Source organism: Diplotaxodon limnothrissa, linkage group LG1 (genome assembly GCF_057381915.1).
Source record: "Diplotaxodon limnothrissa isolate DT_005_m linkage group LG1, D_limnothrissa_male_GT1.1, whole genome shotgun sequence".
Lineage (NCBI taxonomy): Eukaryota > Metazoa > Chordata > Actinopteri > Cichliformes > Cichlidae > Diplotaxodon > Diplotaxodon limnothrissa.
This window is the reverse complement of record NC_140596.1, coordinates 4,157,360-4,179,724: the sequence shown is the minus strand read 5'-3', so window position 1 is coordinate 4,179,724 and position 22,365 is coordinate 4,157,360. Positions and strand designations below refer to the sequence as shown.

At 42.3% G+C, this 22,365-nt stretch overlaps 1 protein-coding gene across 1 annotated transcript in view; it reads right to left on the bottom strand.

Annotated features, from left to right (window-relative positions):
- Positions 1–4,762: 4,762 nt before the first annotated feature.
- Positions 4,763–22,365, bottom strand: part of dpy19l3 (dpy-19 like C-mannosyltransferase 3) — a 66,534-nt gene continuing 48,931 nt past the window's right edge. Inside the window, exons 15-18 of the mRNA XM_085351159.1 lie at positions 21,809–22,143; positions 21,302–21,616; positions 15,909–16,067; positions 4,763–8,439 (exon numbers count right to left, since the gene is read on the bottom strand). Coding sequence (XP_085207285.1) covers positions 8,236–8,439; positions 15,909–16,067; positions 21,302–21,616; positions 21,809–22,143 — 1,013 coding nt within the window. The 3' untranslated portion in view covers positions 4,763–8,235. The remainder of the gene's footprint in view (positions 8,440–15,908; positions 16,068–21,301; positions 21,617–21,808; positions 22,144–22,365) is intronic.

Below are 22,365 nucleotides of genomic sequence, written 5' to 3'. Positions count from 1 at the left end.
CGATTCTCCCCAAAGTTCCAGCGTGGCTTCTTCTGGCGTTTCAGCCGCTGGATTCTGCTGGAAGCAGCAGCATCAGCAGCGCTCCCTTCATACCTTTTTTCCCTTCTATTTGTCTTCACGCTGGCAGAGCTGAGCCTGTCGGCAGAGAGCAGTCAAAGGGTAGTAGAGTGTGAAAACATGTCAGGCCACTAATCCTAATAGGAGCTGATGGCCCGCTGTCATGCTGGAAAAACCAAAGGAATGTGAGGAGTTTCCAAAAAAGAAATGAGTTGACAGAGGAGTCGATCCCCAGATTGCAGCTTCTTTTTCAGACAAACGCTTTCCGAGCAGCGGAGGCAACAATGCAGCTTTTATAAATAAGAGCATTTCCAGTCAATGATGCCTAAAAGTAAAAGACATGCTTATCTTTCAGGCAGTGGGGAGTTCCTCCAGAGTGATGCTTGTATGTTGCTCTCTGGAGAGCGTCCGAGCCTGAGCCCCACACACACAAGGATGAAAACACTTCATGCTTCACTACAGCTGTAAGGAGCGGAGATTCACTTCCCACCATTCATTTGTAGCATACGACGGCTTCTTCAGTGTTGTGTTCTGGGTGCAGACATGTTGTGAACAATGTTTTTACCTCATTTGTAAGTACAGAGATAGATACATTCAAATTATTGCTTTTTTTTTGCCAAGAAGAGCAGCATAGATTTAAAATGTGCCGCTTCAGAGAGAAAAAAGAAATCAAACGAACATATTTTTATCAACATGATGGTGATCAGCTTTTGACGGTTATAAGTGTTTTGTATTTGCTTTGATCTTTTTTTTCCTCCCCTCAATAAATTCATTTGCACCAGTGCTGAATCGTGACTGCGTCTGTAAAGAGAAACCGATGAACTGAAATGTGAAAAATAAATATTCCTGGCTTTGACTGACAGGGAAACAGCATTGTTGGGGGGGAATTGTTTTATTGACACACTGCCTAATAATATGTGAAACTTCACGTATCCCTCCACCAGCATTGTGTCTGTCATGAGAAAGACTTTTAACGGCAGAGTAAACATTTACAAGTTTGGATGATTTTTGTGGCTTTACAGTAGAAAATGACAGCACAGAATCACTTTAGTGGATTTTTTTTTTTAAAGGAACACCAAGCAAAAAGGAAAAATGACCAAAAGGCACCCAGATACATATTACAGTATTTTCTTTTTTCAAATAAACACAAAGAAACTGTTTCCACAATGAACGAGTTCAATGTTGTTTTAAATGAAGATGATGTGAGGACTCTTTAGGATTACCAGGATGTCTCCAATTATTACTGAAGAAAAGTTCTTCATCCAAATAGTGATTATTCAATGTAATTCTAACTCTAAAGGCTGGAAAACAAGTTAACTCTTGACTTTAGGGACTTCAGCAGCAACAGCCTCCATCAGACACAGTAAGTCCTCCTACCAGGGTATCGGTACGTCCTGGATGCTGCGTGCAGGTCATACTTGCAGCACGTCACTTGAATTAAGGTCAGGACTCAGACTTTCAAAAGCTGAAATCTACTCTCCTTCAGCCTTTTAGTTGATCTACTCGGCTCAGTCCCAAAATTGAACCCTCAAAAACTGAAAATGACATCACCTGAGTTCACGAGGGCTCAAACTGATAGAAAACACTTTGTAACATCGCGTGATGTTGCCTTGACAAAGCCAAAAGACGTTTCTTAAAAATTCCCAAACTTATGTTATTTCACTTATTTAAATGTTCTTTACAACTAATGAATTTTAAGGTCCAGTCTCATCTTAACATCTTTCAGGATCTTGTCTTAAAAAAGGTGAAGAGAGGTCAAACGATAGATCTGCTTTTTATGTCAGCCGTTAAAAGTAAACTAATTCGGTGTCAAAGCGCAGACTTCATTCCTCCTCGTTTCATGTGAACTTCTGTTTCCTGTACTTTTTGGGTTGTTTGCTCCACCCAAGACACGTTTAATGTCATACTGCATGAAGGGGAGGTTCTTGCCTTAGACAAAGTTTGCATGTGTCCTTAGGCAAACTGGAGATAAAGGGTTGAAAATGTCAGCCAGAGTCTTCATGAACAGCAGAGCGGCCCTGTGTCCTTGCTGAATCAGCAGTAATCAAAGCCTGAGTGCGGGCAAAGGGATCAAACCATCCTCTCATAACTGCCTGACACTCTGCTCGATGTCCAGCTACCGAGGTGGTAAAGCGATCCCAAACCATGATGCTCCCTCTACCATGCTTCCCAGCTGGGCTGAGGTTTTGGTATGAGAGCCTAACCTGGTCAAGCACGTCAAGTGTTATTTCCCACACTGTTCTAATTCAGGTTCCAGCAAGGCAGAGACATTTCTGATCAATCCCCAACCAACATCATTACATAGCCAGGAGATTAACATCTCAGTCAGTTAAATTCTGCCAGAGGCTGCTGCCGCACACACCTCTCTTTCACAGAAGTGATGCTGGCGTTCAATCTAGAACAGGTTCCACAAAAACAACAATAGTTCCCAAAGTGAGAACCCATGATGCTAAATGATCTTCACTTCTGTTCAAGGTAGAGCTGGCTCTGCTGGGACTACACCAGTTAAAAAGAGGTAACTAATGTGCACAAGGTTTACTTTGGCATTGGTGAGCTGGTGCAACAGTCAAAGTAATAGCTGGACTCAGAAACTGGACTGTGAGCTCAAAGATGGGCAAAGTTTGCACAAGCAGGTGGCTTAACGTGCAGCTCCAGGAGATCAGATTTTTGACAGCACTGAATTTCATCTTTGATTGAAAAAGTTCAGATTTCATTTATTTTGTACATTTTGTGGCTGTTTAAGAAGCTTCAACACCAAAAACTACTGAGATGGATGTAGAAATAAAACGGTTAAAATAGCACAACATCCCAAACAAGCAACCCTTGGGTGACTTGGGTCATCATGGCATCACAGCACCAATGCCAAAGGATGCTAATCGCATTCAGGCTCCAAAATATCTGCACGATTATGATTCAGGCGAGTGCTGCTTGGGTTTCATCTACGACAGATGATAATTTTATCTCATCTAGCTTCAGACCAATAGATGAAAACCAATCCTGCATCTGGGAGCAATCCCAACATCTCGTTTGATTTTTTAAGATTGGGATTAAAGTTCTTTGACTTCTAAAATCACGTGGAAAGACCTTCAAGAATAAAGTTGTCCGCCTGCTGCTCTAACATGACCTGTTCAGCAAACATTCACGGTCTCATCACGGTTCAGGGCCGAGGCCAGGTTTCAGATCGTTTGTCCCAAAAGCAGACTGTTCAAACTAAACCTGGATCCAAACAAGTTCATTAGTTGCACAAAGCCGTCTAGTGAGCATCTTACATGTATTTCACGAACATCCACTTTAAACCACAGCAGACTGTACAGGTTAATGACCGCCTTCATCGCCTCTTCATTAAGAAAACCATAGTCAGCAGCGGCCTGCTACTAAACTCAATATGTATGGAAATTAACAATGCTGAAAAAATATTACATTACTAGACTCTTATTAGGCAAACGTAATGGAATCACTTCGCTCTCAAATAAAGCAATCAGACATCGCCTAAATTAAACATCCAATATGGAGGCGGGAGGAACAAGCATTCTCGTTCCGCTCATCCGATTGATATGCATCACGACGAGGCCTCGCCTTTAACAAACACCGTGTTTTCAAAAGCCCTGCAACAACCGTGTGCAGGAGTGCTCACGCATCTGCGAGAGCGTGGATTATCAAAGACAGAGGTCCTTATTAACAAGTGTACAAATGCAGGCAAACTGAGCTGAGATGAAGGGGAAGGGACGGAGGGAGGGTGCTAATTGTCCAACCACTAATTACCTACGCAGCTCCAGCCTTTCAGTCACCTCCTCGCCTTTGGTGTGAAAGAAGAAAATGAAGAAGATCACTGAGAATTCATGTTTTCACGCGCTCTCATTTCTCCTGCGCTGCTGTTTAAACATGAGCATCGTCTGTCATCCCCTCTCCTCCTCCCCGCTTTCTCGTCTAACCACAAAGCCTCGGTTTGATATGCAAGTGTTGGCCCCTCTTTCTCTCTCTATTTTGGATTGTGGCTCAGAATCAGCCCCGTTGTCAGGCTGCTGCAATTTCCTCGCTACTTACATTATTCATGTGTGTGTGTGTGTGTGTGTGTGTGTGTGTGTGTGTGTGTGTGTGTGTGTGTGTGTCAGAGAGACAAAAATGAAAAGGTTGAGAATGCTGCTGATGACAATCACAGAAAGAGAAAAAACATGACAGCAATCACAACAACAGCACCGTCACAAATACCACTTGGTACCAACTCTGACCTCAGTTTTACAGCAAAAGCACATTTAAGTAGCCGGCAGAAAGCGAAACTAACGTAATTATCCTTCCTTTTCTGGGGTAACTGGTAACATTTATCACAGCGGCCACATGTGCCCCACCACAGAGGGGCCACATCTGAGCTCTGCTAGTGGTCTGACCTACTCGGTGGGGCTACAGCAGAGTATGACTAAACAATCACTGAACGAACAACTCTCAGCATTTCCTGTTTGTGGGCAACGGTACACAGACTGTATATAAAAGATGGCTGTATCCCAATTCAGGGTCTGCAGCCTTAAAGGCTGTCCCGATTCAAAGGCTGCTCGAAATGCGGCCCTCAAATGCGTCCTTCATTTCCCTGAATTTTAAGGATGTGGCGGTGTAGACTTCGTGGCCCAACATATCCCAGAATGCATATCGCGGCGGTGGGTGTGGATAATTTTGCCGAAAAAAAAAAAAAAAAAAAAACGGCGGAGGAGGGGCGGCCAAAGAGTTTTAAAAGTAAGTACTGATTATTATGTTATTTATGTGCAAATGTTTAATAGCGAAGAACATTTAAACGTTACTGTTGGCCACATGTCGGCAAAGTTATGTGACATTAGTGACGTTTGTGCTAACTTGGTTTTAAAGCCTTTACTTTAAAATATGCACCGTTCAATAGTCGACCTTAATCTTACAGAGAATGTGATGATTTTATGGATATTTAAAGTAACCACTGAGAGAAATTTAGTAATGCCAACATATTGAAAGAACAATATTTGTCCCTCATATATATAACACAGTTATATATACACAGTGTCAAAGAAACCTGTCTTTGAGTGAAGATTTAAGGTGACAGGAAATATAAATAAATGCAGCTTGAATCTTTACTGAAGCTCAGTATTTGAAACAGAGTCATTCACTGCTGTAATAACTAATACTGACTGAAATAATAACTTTAATATTGGCCATATTAATAATAATAATGGAGTGGATTGATATAGCGCTTTTCAAGGCACCCAAAGCGCTTTACAATGCCACTATTCAGTCACTCTCACATTCACACACTGGTGGAGGCAGCTACAGTTGTAGCCACAGCTGCTCTGGGACAGACTGACAGAAGCGAGGCTGCCATATCGCGCCATCGGCCCCTCTGGCCATCACCAGTGGGCGGTAGGGTAAAGTGTCTTGCCCAAGGACAACGACCAGGACAGAGAGCCCGGGGATCGAACCGGCGACCTTCCGGTTACAGATACGCTTCCCAACCCCCTGAGCCAGGGGCGACCGTGGCTCAGGGGGTAATGTAAATTATATTTACATTACCAAAGTGAGATGACTTTAGTCTCATGAGCAACATTAGCTAATTGTTATTTACTAGCTAATCTTAAATGACTGTTCAGTACAGAAATGAAGCCCAACAATCATGTTTCACAGTCCCGTGGTCTCAGCCTCAGATACTTATCAAATCACACAGCGCTCGTGTAGAAACAAACAAACAAATGTACAAAGTATGTTCTCCTTCATTTCTGTCAAACAAAGCTGTATGACACGTTTCCAGCTGTTAGTATCACGATTGCTAGGCAACCTGGGCAGCGCGACGGAGGCTAGACCGTCCCATTTCACAAGCCTCGCACTTCTGGCCTTAGCGGTCTTTGAGTACGCGGCCCTTGAGGACCGTTAAGGCTGCATACTTTAAGGCTGCAGACCCTGAATTGGGATACAGCCCAGTCCTGCACTCTTCCCACAGCAGGTCCACCTGTGTAGTAGCTGTACAGGGGCCCGATAATGGATACCAGAAATTTGGCAGTTAAAGTAATTCATGGTAGAAGCAATAAATTGTCAATTTAATGAGCCTGCAACAGCTTATGATTATCTCTGTAACACCATAAACTCTACTGATCTGCTCTTATAGCAAGAGGCATGTTATGCTGAAAGTTAGTGGAAGCTGACGAGGCAGTTAGCAAACTTTTTCTTAAATCTTCTTTTCAATAATTTCAATCATTTATTTTTATGTACAATCCTGAGAAAAAAATACCACGGTACAGTAACATGAAGAGAAAGGGGGTGGGAGCTAAACTGAGCTCATCAGCTAGCAGCTCTCAGACTGATCATCAGAGTAGAAAACCACAAAAATCCCTCAAACAGAGAAGCTACACAGCTTAACAGATTTATTAGACCACCGCCAGACCAAAGAAAGAGTATTGGTTATTACCAAAATACATTTTTATGATTGTGTAATGGTTAATTCGACAGTATCTGCAAGCTCTGACGCGCAAGCTTTTAATATAGTTATTGTCTTGATCCATGAATTTTCAAATTTTACTTTTACAAAAAGGCAGAAAAGATTAATAAAAAAATAATAATAACACATTAAAGTTACAGAAGAATCAATTTTAGTGGCTGAATGTTTGATGAAATTCAGACTTCTGTGAAAAGTCCAGTGTCTCGGCTCAGATTTGGATACAGTTTATTTGCCTAATAAATAAAAATACATTTTTTGGACAGATTTCTAAAACATTTGTGTGCTTTGTTTTTATAACAGGTGGTCTAACAAAGTCCATTACCCGCTGTGTATCTGGTACATGGCCTCTCCTGGGACTGATGTTCTGGTGATAAGACAGTAATTTAAATAGTGTGTATGTTCAAAGAGTGTGTGATCCAGGTTATTCTGAAGCTACCATGTAGAAATGTCTCCCAGACACATCATAGGAAGGTAATTATAAAGATGACAGCTGTAAGGACACACTGACTAAATGTGTGTGTGTGTGTGTGTGTGTGTGTGTGTGTGTGTGTGTGTGTGTGTGTGTGTGTGTGTGTGTGTGTGTGTGTGTGCATGCGTGGTTGTCTCTAACAGCTAGCTGTGCAGAACAGGCAGACTGCGGCTTTCTCAAGAACAGCTTCTCCAACCTGCATCACAGTGACTGAAGTCACGCTCACAGACCACAAATAAAAATTAAATTAAAGCCTAAATTTAAGTTTGTGTTTAGTTTGAGACATTTTGTAGAGAAGATCAAAGACCTGTTTGAGGGCTACGACTTGGTTTTAGACTTAAAGTAGGTTCAGAGTGAGGATAAGTTGGGGTTTGGCACGTAGTTGTTAGGCTTGTGGGTAGAAGAGCTTAGGATGACAGCAGTGATGCTAGAAGTAATACTAGTAACAGTAAGATTAAACAGTCGCACGAGTTTCCACTGGGACTATGGCAACCTGTTTAAGCATGTTTTTATGTTCAGGATGTTTAATGAATCAAATTCAAGCACAGTTCAATTATTAATATGAGAACATGTAATGAGGCCGATGACCAGCTTCCTTTACACTAACATGGCTGAAACATACTGACCGGAGCTGCTCGCTGCCCATCTGAAAGAACCAACACGTCGGTCAGTTCTGAAAAAGAAATCATCTCCTAACTGACTTTAATCTTTTCAGTTGTATCATTTTTGAGGTTTTTTATGAAACTTTATAAACTAGACATTTACACTTAATGTCGGCTGATGTCTACTCCTAAAACAACTGAACTACAGTGGAAACTGAACCTTTTAGATCTTATGTTTTTTTTAAAGTCAGTTTAAATCCCTACAAATGAAGAGCTCAACAAATCTTCGATTTCTGCCCCTACTTTCATTGGCAAAGAAGAACTCAGCTGCAAATACATACGACTTCTCTGTATTTCAATCTTTAAGTTTCACTTAGTCATCTAAACTTTTTTGGGGGTGGACGGCGGCTGAATGAGTGGACGTAGAACAGCCCGAAGCAGGAATCCTACATTTGCACACTCCACCCGAAGTGCAGACCGGCCCCGCTGTTCTAATAGCACGTCCAAAGAGCCACGTGTTGAAGAAATAATGGCCATGATCACAGCTGGGCGCAGTGCACAGAGGAGACAGAGGAACAGCAAGGATTCAGCACTTTTATTTCATCCTCTCCTCCTCTCTCCCCTCTGGCCTCTGCTGGGGTTGTCTTGCAGCCCTGGTCCTGCTACTGAGTCACGCTGGGCTCTGATGAGCCCTTCGTATTTTTCTTGCGTTTCTTCTTGAGTCGGTAGACATGGAAGGTTTTATTCTGGAATGTTCTGGTAAAGAGAGCGTTGTAAGCTGCCGCGTCCGTCTTGATGGCATCGCAAAAACGAGGGTGGGTGGCAGGGACGAGGTCGGGGTCATCCTCTCCAGGTCCGTCCATGATCTGATAAGAGAACAAACGCGTCACCATTAACAGCAACGAGAATGACGGCAGGCTGAAGCCAGCACAATCGAGATAAAGTCCACCGGCAGCAGCCTCTGATTTCACTTTGCTCTGCCAGTTAGATCTGCCATAAAATCTGTATGGATGCTTTAGTGCATTAAGGGCTAAAGTGAGTCTAAATTTTTTTTTTCATCATTGTTTTTATTGCAGATTTTCCTTTAACACGACAGTGTCTCGACAGTAGACACAGAACAACAAAACAGTACAAACACAAAACGTACACAACAGCTCTTAAATAAGGCATAATACAAGATACAAAATACAAAATATAACATACAAGAGGTGGTGAGTCAGTCTTACAGCGCCCGGGTGGTGATCACGTGTGTAGTAGTCCTTTGAATAAGATAGCGGAAAGGTCCGGTCCAATATAGTCCAAAAAGGGGTGCCACATCCCATAGAACTGACCCACACTGTGGTGTATAACGTGTGTGAGGTATTCCAGAGGAATCAGTTCAAAAACTATTTTGCGCCAGCCACAGACAGTGGGAGTCCTATCGTTGATCCATTGTAAGAGGATATTTTTCCTGGCTGCAAATGTTAGAGTGTTATACAATCTTTTGTTGGCCGCCGCTTTTAGGCGGTCACTTGGAAGACCTAGAATCAGGGACAAAGGGTCCATCTCTATATCAACGTGGAAGATTTTCCCCAGTTCACCTGTAATGTCAGCCCAGTATTCTTGAAGCTTATAACAGGACCAAAAACAGTGAGTTAAAGTCCCTACATCAGTTTTGCACTTAAGACACACAGGGGAAAGAGAGCGGCTGAAGAGGTGTCTGCGGTGAGGGGATACGTGTAATCTGTGTAAAATCTTAAATTGGATTGCTCTTGTCCGAGTACAAATTGAAATCCTTTTTGCGAGAGACCAAACGGTATCCCACTTATCTTCATCTATGGTTACCGACAGTTCCCTCTCCCACACACCTCTAATCCCCTGCGCATCAGTGGTAGTCAAAGCATTAAGCACATGGTAAAATGAACTCAGAGACACCGTCAGCTGTTGCCCAAACAAAACCCTCTCAACATCAGATACTTCAGGGTGCTCAGCAAGGGTTGTATTGTGAGTGATATAGTGTCGTATTTGCAAAAAACGAAAGAAATCCTGTCTAGGCAAGCCGTAACTGTTGGTAAGCTGTTCAAACGACATGAGTTCACCACCCGAGAAAAGGTCACCAAGAGACTTAATATTCTTATCAGACCATCGTTGAAAGCCGGGGTCCAAAGAACCCGGAGGGAAAGCAGGGTTATTCATTATAGGGGTAAAGGTTGATGTTATTCTCGATCTTCCCTCAAGACGGCGGACAATTCGCCACGCTTTTAGGGTGTTGATTGTTACAGGATTTGTACAAAGGGCCTTAATTCCGTTAAAATCATTACAAAATAATAGATCGCTCAGTTTGCATTGTGACAGAGCTGTCTCAATATCCGACCAGATTGAGGTTTTACCCCTAACCCAGTCGCTCACAAATCTTAAATGGGCAGAAAGCTGATACAATCTAATATTAGGTAGATCCAAGCCGCCCCTGGAGCTTGGCAGATGCAACACTGCCATCTTGAGTCTGGGTCTGCGCTTGTTCCAGATGAAAGAGGTGAGCCAACCATTTATGTCCTTCAGTACTCTCTTAGAGAACAAGACGGGGATCATTTGGATAGGATACAATAGCCTGGGCAGCACATTCATTTTGATCAGGGCAATGCGTCCTAGCCAGGAGACAGGAAGTGACGCCCACCGCTCTAGGTCCTGTTTGAGTTTGCCAAATAAGGGTGTGAAGTTGGCTTTGTACAATTGGTCGAGAGACGGGGTAATAAAGATCCCCAAATACACAAATCCATTAGGAGACCATTTAAAAGGAAAGGAAGGAACAGTAGCCGGCATTGTGAAAAGAGTACCGAGAGGCATGGCCTCTGACTTAGCCAAATTGATTCTATAGCCAGAGAAATGGCTAAACCTGTCAATCACCTCAATGAGACTGGGTACGGATGTTACAGGGTTAGTCAAAAGAATCAAGATGTCGTCCGCGTATAAGGTTATTTTATGACACAGCTGTCCAATCTCTAAACTACGTATTGTGGGCGTCGCCCTTATGGCCTCAGCAAGAGGCTCTATGGCCAGAGCGAATAGAAGGGGCGATAAGGGGCAGCCCTGCATAACTCCCCTATGAGTGTTGAAGTAATCAGACCTAAGTCCATTAGTCAGGACTGCTGCCTGTGGATTATTGTAGATAACTTTGACCCATTTTATAAAATTCTCCCCTAAGCCGAATTTGCCCAGAGTATACAACAAATAAGACCACTCAATTCTGTCAAATGCTTTCTCCGCATCGAGAGAAAGCACCAGGCCGTCAATAGATTTTTGCTTGAAAGCTACAATAGCGTTCAGTAAGCGTCTAACATTGGTGGCTGAGTTTCGACCCTTTATAAAGCCTGTCTGGTCCTCCCTTATCAGCACAGGTAAAAAATTTTCTAAGCAGGTGGCCAGAATTTTAGAAAGCAGTTTCCTATCTACATTCAAGAGGGCTATAGGTCTATAGGATCCGCACAAATCAGGACACTTCCCTTTCTTTAGAATTAGGGAAATGTTGGCTTCCTTCAGTGTCTGCGGGAATTCACCCGTAATGAAGGAGTGGTTGAACATATCAAGAAGCGGTTCCACAATAATATCCCGAAACTGTTTATAAAATTCACAACAGAAGCCATCAGGCCCTGGCGACTTTCCACTTCGCAGTGATTTAATAGCCTTAAACACTTCGGTCTTAGTTATAGGGCTGTTAAGGGCAGTCTTCTGTTCCTCTGACAAATTTGGTAAGTCGAATTGGGTGAAGAAATTATGCATCAGCTGCACCCCCTCCGGGACTTGTTGAGAAGAGTACAAGGCTTCGTAGAACTTCTTAACACAGTCATTTATCAGTTTGTTTTCATATATCTTGTGGCCACCTTCATCAGATATCACTGCAATGGTATTCGATTCTGCGCGCTTCTTAACATAGTACGCCAGACATTTACCGGCCTTATCTCCATGCTCGTAGAACCTCTGTCTGGTGTATTTAAGTTTCTTCTCTGCATCTCTGGTAAGAAGGCAATTCAGCGCTGACCTGAGTGCGGTTATTTCTTGCCATAATGGTGGTGATGGGGAGGCAATATATGTTTTCTCCTTATCCATCAATTCGCTCTCTAAAGATTTTTGTTCCTCCATCCGTTGTCGCTTCTTTGTCGCAGAATACGAAATAATTAGGCCCCTCGCATAAGCTTTGCATGTTTCCCACAAAACAGAGGCAGTAGTAGCTGAGGGGGTGTTGATATCCAAAAACGCTTTAAATTCTGCAGAGAAGTGAGAGGTAAATTCCTCATCCTTAAGAATAATGGTATTAAGCCTCCAGTGGTGGGACCTATGAAGCGCAGCTTTAAGATCGAGATCCATGATTACCCTAGCGTGATCTGAGATGATTATACTTGTTATGTCGCACGATACTACTGAACCTAAGTCGGTTTTCGGGAGAAAAAAGTAATCAATTCTAGTTTGGGACCTATGCGGAGCCGAAAAAAATGTGTATTGCTTATCGGAGGGGTGAGTATATCTCCAAGCATCCACAAGTCCAAACTCGTCGCATAGAGCATGAAGCGCTTTGGCCTGAGGAGAAGGAGTTGCAATGCTGTGTGGAAATCTGTCCATAAGCGGATTTAACATTAAGTTGAAATCACCACCAATAATAACGGTAGAGTTAGGAAGAAATGGGGCTAATTCCAGAAACATTTTGGTAAGAAAGGTAGTTGGGTGGGCAGGTGGAAAATAAACATTCAGTAATAAGATATTTTGGCCTTGCAAAATCCCTTTGACTATCACGTAGCGGCCCTTCAGATCATTAACGCAATCAGTTACTACAAAAGGTACATTTTTCCTAATCAACACTGCCACTCCTCTACTTCTTGTAGTGAAGGATGAAAAAAACACTTGTCCATATAATCCTTGTTGCAACTTCAAGTGTTCATTATTATCAAGATGTGTCTCTTGTAACATAGCAACATCTACACCGTCCTTTCTTAGACAAGTAAATATCTTCCTCCTCTTAATAGGGCTGTGAACCCCTCGTACATTCCAGGTGCATATTCGCAGCCTACTCATTATTAGACTTATTCATGTATCACACAAAGCATATTGAGCCAAAGGGTTCACCACACCCTGGTTGAAAAAATAAATAAATAAAATAAAAATAAAAAAGGCAAGAAAGAGCTGTGTGACGGAACATTCAAAGAACAGTGATTTGGCAACAGCCCTACTAAACATGTAGGGAAAAACCAATCTCCTCCTGCCCGTCGGGAAAGCCGAAGGGCATTGCACGCGCGTAACTCACGCCTACCCATAGACGAAAACACAGTCCGTCCGGTGCCCGATGGGGTGGAAGATTTCACCTGGTCGCTTATAAGCAGCGAGGACGAAAAAAAAAGAGTCATATACGCCTAGATTCGGCAAGTACTCACACCGGTTAATTAAGGCATAGTGTGAAGAAAAGGAGTACTCCGGTGGTTACGGGGATTCAGGGCAGCGAGTCCGCGTAGGACGCAGCTGCCTCCGGTGTGTTAAATCTCTTCTCCTTGCCGTTGGCAAACAGCCTCAGTGTGGCGGGGTAGAGAAGCGCATAATCCACATTCTTCTTCCTCAGGCAGCTTTTCACCTCGTCGAAAGCCTTGCGTTTCTTGGCTACCGCCGCTGAATAATCATTAAAGAAGGAGACTTTGATCCGACTTGTTGGTTGGTTCGGCTGCGTAGCCAGGCGCCGAGCTGCGGCCATCACACGTTGTTTATCAGCAAAGTTGTGAAGCTTCATAATGATGGGTCTGGCGCGCTGGCTGGGGCCCGGCCTCGGTGCTAGAGAGCGGTGAGCGCGGTCTAGTTTGATCTTCCCATTTTTAGTTGTGAGCTCGAGATAGGAGGGGAGCCATGACTCCATGAAGGCGACAACATCATTTCCCTCCGTGCCCTCGGGAAGCCCGACCAGGCGAAGGTTACATCTGCGGCTGCGGTTCTCTAAATCGTCCATGTGGTCTGCCATGTCAGTTACTTGTTTTTCGAGTCGAGCCACTTTCGCCTGCAATGCACCTGCCATGTCTTCCACGCCTGAAATCCGTATCTCGGCGTCTCCCACCCGTGTCGCCAGAGCCTGGATCCGAGACGTCTGTTCACGGATTGCGGCCAGCACAGTATCAACTTTAACATCCAATAAAGTTGTAATGCTGTCAGTTATCTTACTCAGAGCCGCAAGGATATTCGGGTCGATATCACTCCCAGTTTCCTCAGCGTCAGCGGAGATTTCTGTGTCGCTGGCGTTAGCTTCTTCAGGCTCAGCCGCCATAGGACCCACAATGTCGCTAGCTTGCACAACCGGAGCTGTCTTTTTCTTAGACCTGACGTTAGGCATTTTAGAAAAATAGTCGTCCAGACTCATTATAGAGTTACTCCCACGCACATTTGTAACGTTTCACCAGGTGAACACGTATTTTAGACGGATAATCGGGGGACCTCACCGGAGCACAGCGAGACGGGTGTTCGCGCTACGACGCCATCTTGCCAACCAAGTGAGTCTAAATTAATAAATATTCTGCTTTGGGATTATTGATCGCAACATTGCTAAAACAGCAGCCAAAGAAGGCTGAACCCAAAGAAAAAAAGAGGCAGTGCAGGACATGTGGAGATGCTGGCTTCAAGGACGGATTTTCTTGGAAGGAATAAGATACTCATTAGCAGCACTGAAGGCCATTAACAAAAAATATCAGCTTCTAAAAAGGATCCCACAGAACGGCACTGTTTGCTGGCGAGATGCAACACTTCCAGTTTTAAAAGGTGGTGGGTGGGACTGTGAAAGCTTCTGAATGATAAACTTTTAATGAAAAAAAAGAAAAGGGATATTAACTTTTTGTCAAATATTCAGTCATGAATATTTTATGGTTTCACACACTTGAATTCTGAAAGTGTCACGTTTAAAAACACTAAATAAGCCACAACATGAAAAGCACTGAGCCATGTTAGAGTGGAGCTACGAAAACTATTTTGAGGCTTACAGTGAAACTGTACAGTGTATGAAGGCAGCGGCCCCCAACCCCCGGGCCATGGACCGGTACCGGCTCGGGTGTGAAATTGACGATTTTCAGGGTTTTTATTGTTAACTCTGTTTCCCGGGGTCTTGTGTTATGAATTCATTTTCTATATATTTTCATGTACTTTGTTTTGTAGCCGTGTCTTATTTTGAAAGGAACGTTTATGCGTTACCATAGCGACCAGAGAGGAGGCTGTTGGTGCATTTCAGGAGGACGCTGCTAACAAAGTTACACAAATACACAGTGAATTATTATATTTACAAAATAGCACCGTTCTTGTCTTGGTCGGATCATTTTCTTTTGTTGTGTTTATCAGCGACGCCTTGAAGGCCGGTCTGTGAAAATATTGTCTGACATTAAACTGATCTGTGGCACAAAAAAGGTTGGGGACCGCTGCATTAAGGGACAGTGTATAGAGTACAAATTAGCTTCTGAGCAATATGTATAAATATTTAGGTTCATAATCACATGCAAACACTCTGCAGTGGGTATTTGTAATTATTTGGTGATTTCACTTTGCATTTTCATTGGAGTAAGATCATCAATATCGCTGGAAACCAAAGTACGACGCCCCACAGGTCATGTGGCTTTGGCCCGGTGAGTTTGAAATGTCTTGATGGCACACGGGGAGATTTTAATGTGGTGGCTGCCTGGTGTGTACAGTAAAGATACAAACAGGCAAAACTTAAAGTTTCCAGGAGAACCATCACATTTTATAGTTTGTTATAGTCATTAACACTCGGGGTGTTACAGGGAAAGCACTGGATCACTGAGCAGGAAAAAAAGGAAGGCATCCTTAAAAATGAAAGCAAAAAAAAGATGAAAAGATGCAAAGAAGGAAAAACAAAAGCAGGCAGACAGAAAGACCAGAGGTGATAAAAAAAAAGTAAGAGCTAAATAAAAGAAAGTATGAGAGGAAGCGAAGGACAGACAGAAAGAGACGTAAATCCAGCATTCCTTCAATAAAGCTGTCTAGATGTCAGATGTTGTGTACGCTGCGTGACATTTACGGCGTTGCGAGCACACCCCGACTCTGCGTTTCATGTGTCTTACACGATGCTGGGCCAGACCGAAGCTCGCCTCACTTCTGGTAATCCAAATAGCCGGCGAGCCGCATCTGACATCAAAATAAAGAGTCTGGGGGAGTGGGGGTGAGCGGCGGCAAAAGAGTGAGAGACAGATAAGAAGTGGGACTATTGATCTGTCTGCAGAGGCTCAGAGCTTTCACCGAGTCGCAGGAGTCGGCAGAGGGGACGGCGCATGCTGACACACACACACACACACACACACACAGTGAGTCACATTAAATGAAAGCCACCCACATGTCCGTTGGCCAGGTCGAGCAGGTCCCGCAGTCTGCAGCCCCGCCTGTGCCTCCGCTCATAGCAGATGCTGTTTTCCAACACCACATAGTCGGCCCCAATAGCCTTCAGGATATCGTATACTTCCTCTGGGGAGCGGCGAGCGTACACTTGATACACCTGTTCTCACACACACACACACACACACACACACACACACATATAAGTATTTCCTGAAAGAAAGCCAATATTAACTTGATATTGCTGGGAGGGGAAAACTTCTCCCCTGGAACTCAATTACCCGACACATTTGTTTTCTGAATTACACTTTATGAAACTTGGTTTATTCCAATTAGGAAACGTTTACTTTGAAAAACAAAAAAAATAGAATGAAAACAATTATGACTCAAACAAAACCCGCAGGGGAACAAGAACTAAAGCTGAAAACATAAATCCCAGCTTCCAGGAAAACTCTCATGGTTCATCTTTTATTTGTAGCAGGCAAAAGATTTAAATGGACAAATTATGCAGCCCATAAATACTGCAAAAACTGGCTAAGAGCTGATTTATTGTAAGGCTAAAACACAGTGAAACAGCGACTTTTAGAAAGGTTCAAATAAGCTGTAAAAAAAGCATCAATCCAACTGAATCTCACCTGTGACTGAAATCACACTAATTTAACCACTAAGTGCTGTTTTAGTTTGTTTGTTGGTGTTTTTGGATCATCTTAACGGTGAATATCAAATATACTCACTACATTGTGCTTTCAGTGATTAACCACAATGACACAAGCATGAGCATCTTCCTTTGCAAACGAGCCTAAATCTGTCGGCGATGATGCAAAAATGACGAGCGTTCACTGGAGCCATTTGGAGAGCCCTTCTGTGGCTGGTGATGAAATATGGTGGAAAATCACAATGGAAATAAAGTGACAACTAAATATTAGATATTAAAAATAGTCAAGAACTGTCAGAATCTGATACTAAGTGAGGGATGACTCTAAAAGTACTACAGCGTAGTATCATTGTCACAGTTTATCCTCTCGAGATGATCTCATGAAAAGCTCCAAATCAATATTTAACTGATCCAGCTCTCAGTGTATTTTAAAAAAATATATATATATGTCAACTGCTGTAAATAACCAGCTTAGAACAATTCACTGAACCACACTGTGTCACTGAGATGAAGTAAAGCACTGCACGGCCTGGCGGACAAAGTCCTGGCAGCATTATTGTAAAACCCCAGCAGGTTTTGCAGGCAGAGTGTCAGTAAGCATTTTATATTCGAGCATTTGATAAACAAAAATGTGTATTCCGCTTGAGTAAATAAAGAAGTCAACTAACAAAACTGAATCTAAATAGCTGCTGATTTTTTCTTGACTTTTCTTCCTCTGTCTGAACCACAAACGAATTCAAGGAGTCTTTCACGTAGCTGTAGCCTGCAAACACCTGCAACCTACCAAGCTAACGCAGTCTGGACAGTTCAGACGGGGAGGGGGTCGATATCAAACCAATGTCTTGCCAGAGGGCAGTGTTAACAGAAGAAAACGTTAATCGTTTCTCTTGAACTCACAGATTGGTGCTGAGTGAAAGTCCGCTGATGCCAACCCTACAAGCTCCATTTGATCAGCTATGAAAACATGATGCCAAGTCACCAGACACTCAGGAAATAATCAGGGCTGTAGCTGAATATAGACCAATACTGGTCTCATCTCCAGTTTTTAAAGAAGAGATGCCTCTTCATTTTTTTGTCGTTTTCCCCTGTGGTGTCAAAAATGGCGTCGACCATTTTGCTTGACTAAGTGGAGTCGTGGCAACTTTTTACGTTGACTGCACGAGAGCTTTTCTGTGTATCAAGATGTATGTAAGAAAGTAATGAGGATGGAACCCTTATGATCAACAACTGCAGTCCTAAAACCTCTTAGTGGGTGCCAAAAGATTCTTGAAGTATCTAAGTCGCAGAATTTTATCAGAAGTGTAAAATAAATTAAAATAAAGAAGCAATCAACCTTCCTTTATTGGTCTTCGAATGCATTTTAATGTTTGAAACGGCTTTGTTCTGCTGATTGAGCCCTACTATTGTCCGGGGCTGCCCTCATGATTTAAAGTGCACTGACATGAAGTCAGTTATGAATTGCTGCACATAAAGTGAACTGAATTGTGCACTATTATCTGTTGAGATTGCAATAGGAGCCAGAAGGCGAACACGATGCAAAGACCACAGAACTGATTATGACTGAAAAGCAGCTCATGTGTGAGCAAAAACGAAGCTATTGTAACAACACGACAAAAGGATATAATCGACTACAGCAGTGTGGATTTCTCTGAAGAAAAAAAAGACATGTTTGACTTTAAAATGGTTTAACAAAAGGGTTATAATAAAATCAAGTTTTCCTAATTGAGGTTTAATTTACTTAGATGTAATACAATTTTCCAACCAGATGGTCATAAAAGAGGAAAATAAACCAATTTCTGTCAAATGATGAAATTTCAATTCTGTTTTATGGCTATAGCACCAGTTCACAGCGGCTTTCTCTGAGTGCTGTAAATCTTTAAGACCCCAGAATATTAGAAAAGAGAACCCCAACAGTAAGATGATCCCTTAGCAGTAAGCATTTGTGGGGAGGAAGTTGAGGAGAGGGTAGACAAATATACAGGATAGCAACACATGGGGATGACAAAGTTCTCGAAGCATCATAGGAAGTTCCCGAGCAGCTTGAGGTTATATGTAGATTGTATAAAAGGAAACACTACGTCCACACGTACACGGGTATTTTTAAAAACGGAGATTTTACGTTTTCGTTTTAAAAAATAATCCCGTCCACACATAAAGGCAGAAATGAAGGAAAATGCTGCTATGAACATGCCAAAGCAACAGGTGGCGATATATTCCTAACCGCACAGAAATGTTGGCCAATCAGAAGTCTAGAAGCCTCGGTGGGAAAAAGTAAACAAAGCTGGGGCATAGAAGCAGAACCGAGTCGTATGTGTGGAGGGACAGTAACTTTGTGTATATGTAAGCATTTAAACACTGCAGAGAGTACAAGTAACAGTAACAGTATTGTAGAAATTCATTTCACCGAAACAATAACGTGGCGCACAGTGTGACGTCAAAAAAGGCGCACACCTTTGACGCTGCATTTTCTGCGTTTTTCTCGTCCACACGTAAATGCAAAAACTGAGTTTTCAAAAATATCCACCCTGGCCGGAGTTTTTAAAAATCTCCGTTTTCAGTGACCAAAAACGCCGTTTACGTGTGGACGAAAGGTGCAAATGCATAGAAAAACCTGCGTTTTCAAAAATACCCGGGTACGTGTGGACGTAGCCTCAGACTGGAATTTGCTATTAAGAGTAACTTCAAAGACAAATTAAACAAAAAAGTTTACAAAGGTAAAGGAAACCCCAAAGTGTGTATGAAAAGCAGTGAGTACACATGGAAATCCCATCAGTATATCTGTGAAACATGGAGGTCATGTCATGGTTGGTGGTGTGCTGCTGGCTGTGGCACCTGCTCGCTCTTTATTGATGATGTATTGCATGAATTCAGAAGTAATCCGTAAACGAACCGCACTTATAGAAAGCCTCTTCTGTCCTTATTGACCGCTTAAAGTGCTTTACTACGGTGGCCCTGAGAGGCCAAACGGACTGCAACTTCAGAAAACACTTGCAAAAAGAAAAATGCTGCAAAAAGAAAAAAATGCTGTTTTCTGAAGTTGCAGTCCGTTTGGCCTCTCAGGGCCACCGTACTTTACTCTCCAAACTACATCCATCACATAGTTTAGGATGTTGCCCGTGGTTACTTGAACATGCAGGCTGAGGATGCTGGAGATCAAACCACTGACCTTCTCATTAGTGGACTACCTACCATTGTGTGCTGTAAAGAAAGAAAAACTATGGCTATATAAAAGGACCCCCTCAAATCTCATTAGCTCGTTCTTTATCCTGCAGCAACCACATAATAGATTTTATTGCTTTTTATTTCCACTGACATGTCTGGAAAAAGAGACTGAAACTTGCTTTTCCTAAAAATGTTTTTGTGTGAGAACTAAGTCAAAATCAGTATCGCCCCATCAGCTCAGATTTGTTAAAGAATACACTCTGTACAGTTTTTTTTGTACAAAAAAGGTGATTCCCAAAAATTCCCAATTAAGAGGACAAAAGAAGACGTGGCAGACCTAAAAGACTATCTACAACAGATGAACAGCATCTGAGGAAAGAGACACCACAGTGAGTGTCTACAGGTTCTGGATTTTAGTCAGTGATGTTGTGCATCTTGTCAAACTTATGAACACAGAGAAGGACCATCAGATTGCTGAAACTGAAAGCAAGCATGCAAGGCAAAGGCTTCATTTTCAGCTGCCAATTCAGCAAAAGCATATCCGGACAGAAAACACACAGATAAACATCATCAGTCATGGACTGACCTCCTCAACATCACCGAAGCACTGTGGGATCCTCTTGACCGAGAACGGGAAAAAGGGCAGAAACATCCAAAGAAAAGCTCTGGATGTCCATGTCTACTATTTCTTAAAGGAATTACAAGAGAGCTCGCCTAAGAGAGTTTGTCTGTCTTAAAGGTAAAGGTGGTCGTTAGTAGGGGTGTGTATTGGCAAGAATCTGGCGATACAATATGTATCATAATACAGGGTAGACGATACGATATATTGCAATACTAAAAGCCAGACGATATTTGTGTTTAGTAGGACTAAATTTAATTAGGAAAACTCACAGTAAACAGTCCAAACTGTTTAATGCTTGACATGAAACATCTGAAACAAAAACACTCTAAGTTCAAAATGAATGGAGAAATTAACATCTGCCTTATTAGAAGTCATGTCAAATAAACAAACAAAAACTACTTTACTGAAATATCAAGTATTTTTTAACATGAAAAAAGTAAACATGTAACACTGAAGTCTTTCTAAGTACTATGATTGTAAAATACTTATCCAAAAACTGCTCTATGGAGCATCAAAACAAAGCACTTTTTATGTGACCTTAACATAAACAAATATAAATCAAAAATGAAATTGCTTGAAGAATCCATCCAAGTAAACATTAACAAAAAATGTAAAGTGCTATTACAATTAAGTGTTAATAAAATAAAGTACAGCTCTGCAGTGTCCATCAATGGAACACTTTTAGTACAACCTGAAAAAAGGAATTTACTCATCTAAATAAGTGCTTATGAGACTCAACCAAAATGTCAAACATTCTCATATCAGAGATTTTACATGTGTAGTGTTTTCTCAGTGTTTATTTTTCAATTTCCAGATTTTTGTGCAGGAATACAAGCTGATCGACATGGTCAGCTCTCAGGACACTTCTCTGTGCATTTACTATGTCTCCTGCAGAGGAGAAAACTCTCTCTGCAGAGACACTTGTTCCAGGAATGCATAGGAAACTCCTTGCTACTTTGGATAGCTGAGGGTATTCCTGTTCATGGTCCTTCCACCAACTGAGAGGATTTCCTGTGAGAGGCAAAGGGGTCTCATCTCTATACCTCTTGATCTCAGCTGCAGCAACATCATGTTCTGATTTTGGTGCAGTATTGTCACTAGTAGAGGCAAACGTAGCTCCGAGCAAGTCCACCAATGCACATGAGGTCCTCTGTCTTTTTAGGGGTGGCCGAGGGATGGAGTCAAAGTTGTCTTTGATATGTGGGTGATGAGCCTCCTCTGTGGCATTCTCTTCCTCCACCTGTTTGTCAGTCTCCTCATTCTTTTGCTGCTGAAAAACATTAAATTCAAATAGTATTAATGTCAGAAAGTCAAAATTCAAATCCAAGATTCACCCTGTTTTTCACTAATATTTGATGACAAATGTCATCAATATGCTTTTTTTTTTTTTTTGCTTTTTACTTTATTCACTTGCTTATAACTTCAGTTGAATTTTTCCAAATAAACTAATTTATTTACTTACATTTTCTTCCTTCTTTATCACAGTCACCACAGTGTCCAACAGTCTGGAATAGGTCTCACTGGTCTCTGCTTCAGACAGGAAGGGCAGGTCCTTAAACCGAGGATCAACAGTTGATGCCATCCATAGTGTCTCCCTCTCATTTACATATCTCTTTCCCAGATCTTCTGCTATGGCAGTCTTAATGTCCCTTACTGTCGGTGTATCATCAACACTTTCTTGTGCACCCATCACAAGCTTGGCATGAAGAGGAGCAATGATGGACAGGGTTGGCATACTCTCCTCTGACATCACCAGGGTGGCGTCCTTCATAGGCTTGAGTGCCCTGACAACTTCTTCTGCACATGTGATGTCAGACTCACTTAATGTGAAAATTTCTTTTTCACTCTTCCTAACTTCTGCAGAAAGCAGAGCTGCACAGATGGCTGGTTGCTGTTCTAAAAATCGTTCTATCATATCATAGGAGCTGTTCCATCTTGTAATTATGTCCGTGATCAATCTGTGAGCTGGTAGCTGAAGGAGGCACTGTTTCTGCTTCAACTGGTTGCTGGCTGTGGTGC